This window comes from Eriocheir sinensis, chromosome 16 (genome assembly GCF_024679095.1).
Source record: "Eriocheir sinensis breed Jianghai 21 chromosome 16, ASM2467909v1, whole genome shotgun sequence".
NCBI lineage: Eukaryota > Metazoa > Arthropoda > Malacostraca > Decapoda > Varunidae > Eriocheir > Eriocheir sinensis.
In genome coordinates this window covers 20,718,513-20,723,512 of record NC_066524.1, presented here as the reverse complement: position 1 = coordinate 20,723,512, position 5,000 = coordinate 20,718,513, and the positions used below count along the sequence as shown (strand labels likewise).

The window sequence follows — 5,000 nt, the reverse complement described above, 5'->3', positions numbered from 1 at the left end:
TGTCCTCGTCTCGTACGCGTTCTTGACTCGTTAGTTTTACCTCCTTCTCATATCAGTATTATCTCCTCCTCCTCCTCCTCCTCCTCCTCCTCCTCCGTTCTTACCTTCCATTCTTCTTTCCGTTCTCTCTCCTCATCTTCATAATCCTCTTCTTTTTCTGTTTAGCTCGTTCTTTCTCCCTCCTCCTCTTCCTCCTCCTTCTTCTCATTCTATTAATACTGTCTCCTCCTCCTCCTCCTCCTTCTTCCTTTTTCTACCTCCTTCCTCTTCTTCCTACTCTAACTCTAAATCGTTCTTTCCTCCTCCTCCTCCTCCTCCTCCTCCTTCTTCCTTTTTCTATCTCCTTCTTCCTCTTCTTCCTACTCTAACTCTAAATCGTTCTTTCCTCCTCCTCCTCCTCCTCCATTTACTAATACTGCCTCCTCCTCCTTCTCCTCCTCCTCCTCCTCCTTCCTTTTTCTATCTCCTTCTTCCTCTTCCTCCTACTCTTAACTATAAATCGTTCTTTCCTCCTCCTCCTCCTCCTCCATTTACTAATACTGCCTCCTCTTCCTCCTCCTCCTCCTCCTTCCTTTTTCTACCTCCTCCTTCCTCTTCTTCCTAGTCTTACTATAAATAAACTCTACAGCAACAATCTGTGGCTATAACACATTCACTAAACTCCCTTGGCACCAAAATAGAAGGGCATCTTAATATATACGAGAATTAACACGATTTTTTTTCTTTCAGTATTTACATAAGAAATACTACGTCAACTTCAACCCAATTACTCTACGATCTATTTTTTTTCTGTTACAGGTTGAAGGCTTGCTCGAGAGGACCTTTGGGAGTGGAGGCTGGTGAGTGAAGCAATGCGCCCCCTTATGTATGCTCCCCATTAGTTAGGAGGATGACCCAGCTGAAGTGTTTGTGTAAGGGAGTGTTTTCCTCTTGTAAATTTCTCTCCTCTTCCTCCTCCGCCTCCTCTTCTTCCTCCATCTTGCTGAATACTTCATTGCATCTACTTTAGAGAGAGAGAGAGAGAGAGAGAGAGAGAGAGAAGTGACTCTTGAACACACACTTAAACTTTGCTGACAATCTCTCGGTCCGTCACTCGAAGGGGGGGGATTCTCTCTCTCTCTCTCTCTCTCTCTCTCTCTCTCTCTCTCTCTCTCTCTCTCTCTCTCTCTCTCTCGCTCTCTTATGCACGCGCGTCTGACACATGTTTGCAAAGAGAGAGAGAGAGAGAGAGAGAGAGAGAGAGAGAGAGAGAGAGACTGTGTGTGTGTGTGTGTGTGTGTTTATATCTCCATTGGTAATCTTGCACGGAGACATAAGTGGCAATTGAATTTAAGCACACATAATACACTCTCTCTCTCTCTCTCTCTCTCTCTCTCTCTCTCTCTCTCTCTCTCTCTCTCTCTCTCTCTCTCTCTCCCTTCCTTTTTGCTTCGTTTCAATATTTTTTTCTTTTCTCCCTTAAATTTATCTTTCCTCCCTCCCATACATTTTATCATCATTCTACAGTTCTCTCTCTCTCTCTCTCTCTCTCTCTCTCTCTCTCTCTCTCTCTCTCTCTCTCTCTCTCTCTCTCTCTCTCTCTCTCTCTCTCTCTCTCTCTCTCTCTCTCTCTCTCTCTCTCTCTCTCTCTCTCTCTCTCTTCCTTCCTTCTTCCCTTCCCTCCTTCCTTCCTTCTTTCCTTCCTTTTAATATATTGTTTCTTTTCTTCCTCCTTAAATCTGTCCCTCATCCCTTATACTTTATCATCTCTCCTTCCTTCCTTCATCCTTCCTTCCTTCCTTCCTTCCTTCCTTTTAATATATTGTTTCTTCTCTTCCTCCTTAAATCTATCCCTCATTCCTTATACTTTATCATCTTTCCTTATTTCTATCGTCTATAAAACAGGGTACATACGTCTAGGGTGTAGTTAGGGTGCGTAAGGGTGAATAGGGTTGTTTAGGGTATCTTAGGGTTAATCTAGGGTGTTTCAGGGTGTATTCGTGTATTAAAGGATCTAGTTAGGGGGGGGGGTGAAAATAGGGTGCTTGGGGTGTTCCAGGGTGCTTAAGGGCGTAGCTAGGGTGTATCAGGGTGTAGTTAGGCTGTGAAAGGGTGAATAGGGTAATTTAGGGCGTCCAAGGGTGTGATTATGATGTTCAAGGGTGTTTAGGGTATACTTAGGGTGTGTAAGTTTTTTTTTAGGGTGTCAGGGTGTGAAAGGGATGTTCAAGAATGCAATTAGGGTGTTTGGAAATGAATATAGGGTTCGTTTGTGGTGTTTCAGGGTGCTTGAAGGCAAATCTAGGGTGTGTAAGGGTGTGTAAGGGTGCTTTAAGGCAAATCTAGGGTGTTTAAGGATGTAGTTAGGCTGTTACAGGGTGTCTAAGCGCGTAACTAAGGTATTTAAAAATGTTTAGGGCAAATGTAGGGTGTGTAAGGGTGTTCCAGGGTGCTTTAGGGCAAATCTAGGGTGTTTCAGGGTGTCTTAGGGTGCCTCAGGGTGTAAATAGGGTGTTTGAAAGCAGAGGCAGAGTAAAAGAGTGTTCAGGGTATATTCAGGGTGGTTTATAGTGGTTTAGGGTGTATTGCAGCGAATCTAGGGTGCTTAGGAGTGAATTAGGGTGTTTTAGGGTTTCTTAGGGTGTCTCAGGGTGAAAGTAGGGTGTTTGAGAGCAGAAGCAGAGTAAGATAGAGTATTTAGGTTATATTTAGGGTGGTTTAGGGTGTATTACAGTGAATCTAGGGTGCTTAGGAGTGAATTAGGGTGTTTTAGGGTGCCCCAGGGTGAAAATAGGGTGTTTGAGAGCAGAAGCCGAGTAAGAGAGAGTATTCAGGGTATTTTTAGGGTGGTTTCGGGTGTAATACAGTGAATCTAGGGTGCTTAGGAGTGAATTAGGGTGTTTAAGGGTGCCTCAGGGTGAAAATAGGGTGTTTGAGAGTAGAACCAGAGTAAGAGAGAGTATTTAGGGTGGTTTCGGGTGTATTACAGTGAATCTAGGGTGCTAAACGGTGAAATAGGGTGTTTTAGGGTGGCCCAGGGTGCGTGAGAGCAGAAGCAGAATAAGAGAGAGTATTTGGGGTATATTTAGGGTCGTTTAGGGTGTATTACAGTGAATCTAGGGTGCTTGGGAGTGAATTAGGGTGTTTTAGGGTGCCCCAGGGTGCGTGAGAGCAGAAGCAGAATAAGAGAGAGTATTTGGGGTATATTTAGGGTCGTTTAGGGTGTATTACAGTGAATCTAGGGTGCTTAGGAGTGAATTAGGGTGTCTCAGGGTGTAAATATTGTGTCTGAGAACAGAAGCAGAGTAAGAGAGACTATTTATGGTAACTTTAGGGTGGTTTAGGGTGTATTACAGTGAATCTAGGGTGCTTAAGAGTGAAATAGGGTGTTCTAGGGTGCCCCAGGGTGCGTGAGGGCCTCGGGGTACTCACCAGGAGCATCGGCAGCAGCAGCACCACAGGAAGCAACACCTCTTCCCCCGGGGCGGCGCCTGGTTGTTGTTGTTCCCCGTGGTGGCGGCGGTGGTGGCGGCGGCGCTGCTGGGGGTGGTGTTGGTGGCGCCTCCCCCGTGCGACGAGCCCCCGCCCCCCACCGTGGTGTTGGTGGTGGCCGGGGGGGCGCGGGGGGCCACGCTCCCGACGGTGTTGGCTTTGATCGCGGTGGCGGTCGTGGTGGTGGTGGTTGTGGTTGGGCTCCCTCCTCCTCCCACTCCTCCTCCTTCTCCTCCTGCGCCTTCTTCCTCTCCTCCTCCTAGGCTTCCTCCTCCTCCTCCTCCGGTCGTCCCGCTGTTAAGGGTTCGGACGCTACTGTTCTCACTCTTGTCTTTGTCCTTTTTTGCCTTGGCCGCTTCGTCGTTGCCTTCGTCAGTTCCCGCGGCTCCTCGCTGCAGCCGGGCCATAGCCGTGCCCGAGGACATTGGCTGCGGGGGGAAAAGGGGGTCAGGGCGGGGCACGAACCTGGGCAACCTACATTACATACCCTCCTGCTGTCTCTCCTCTTCCCCTCCCTTCACCATGCATACCCTCTCTGTCAAGTTTGCAGGGAAAGACGGTTAGGGCGGGACACGAACCTGGGCAACCTACATCACATACCCTCCTGCTGTCTCTCCTCTTCCCCTTCCCTTAACCTAACATTCCCTTCACCATGCATACCCTCTCTGTCAAGTTCGCAGGGAGAGAAAGAAGGTCAGGGCGGGACACGAACCTGGACAACCAACATCAAATACCCTCCTGCTGTCTCTCCTCTTCCCCTCCCTTAACCTAACACTCCCATCACCATGTATACCCTCTCTGTCAAGTTTGCAGGGAGAGAAAGACGGTCAGGGCGGGACACGAACCTGGACAACCTACATCAAATACCCTCCTCTTGTCTCTCCTTCTCTCCTCTTCCCCTCCCTTAACCTAACTCTCCCTTCACCATGCATACCCTCTCTGTCAAGTTCGCAGGGAGAGAAAGGAGGCTGCGGGGGGAGAAGCGGGTCAGGGGGGGAGACGAACCTACACCACCCATACTTCTGTCTCTCTTTCCCTTCTTCTTTTCCCTCCTCTTCTAATCCACATACCATACATAGTTACACTCTTATTGTCTCTCTTCTCTCCTCTTCCTCTTTCTCTTCTATCCTTGCAGAGAAGAAGGAAAAAGATTAGACTCGAACCTATACCTACACTCCTGTCATCCCTTCCCTCTCCATCTTCCCCTAACCTAACCTAACACTCCTACACCATACATATTATACCATACATACCCTCTCTTCTAACCTTACAGAGGGAGATAGAAGGTTGTAAGGGACGGGATTTGAACCTGGACCATACCTTCTCTCCTTCTGTCATCCCTTCTCCCTCTCCTTCTTCCCCTAACCTAACCTAACACTCCTACACCATACATATTATACCATACATACCCTCTCTTCTAACCTTACGGAGGGAGATAGAAGCTTGTAAGGGACGGGACTTGAAGCTGGACCATACCTACTCTCCTTCTGTCATCCCTTCCCCCTCTCCCTTACCCTAACCTAACCTAA

The 5,000-nt window shown here is 48.0% G+C and overlaps 1 protein-coding gene and 1 long non-coding RNA gene across 4 annotated transcripts in view; one reads left to right on the top strand and one right to left on the bottom strand.

Moving 5' to 3' along the window:
- The window catches only part of LOC126999536 (uncharacterized), a 57,079-nt gene extending 56,047 nt beyond the window's left edge, over nt 1–1,032 (top strand). The window contains exon 3 of the long non-coding RNA XR_007753412.1: nt 799–1,032. This is a non-coding gene — a long non-coding RNA (uncharacterized LOC126999536). The remainder of the gene's footprint in view (nt 1–798) is intronic.
- LOC126999534 (regulator of G-protein signaling 20-like) overlaps nt 1–5,000 on the bottom strand; it is a 66,230-nt gene that overhangs the window by 45,876 nt on the left and 15,354 nt on the right. For 2 of the 3 annotated variants that reach the window (XR_007753410.1, XM_050862201.1), the window contains exon 2: nt 3,412–3,899. Coding sequence is in view for 2 of the 3 variants with exons in the window: in XM_050862201.1 (XP_050718158.1) it covers nt 3,412–3,896 (485 nt within the window). In the remaining variant the exon portion in view is untranslated. Of the gene's footprint in view, nt 1–3,411; nt 3,946–4,058; nt 4,190–5,000 lie in introns of those variants that run through there. The other variant, XM_050862202.1, reaches the window with a different exon arrangement.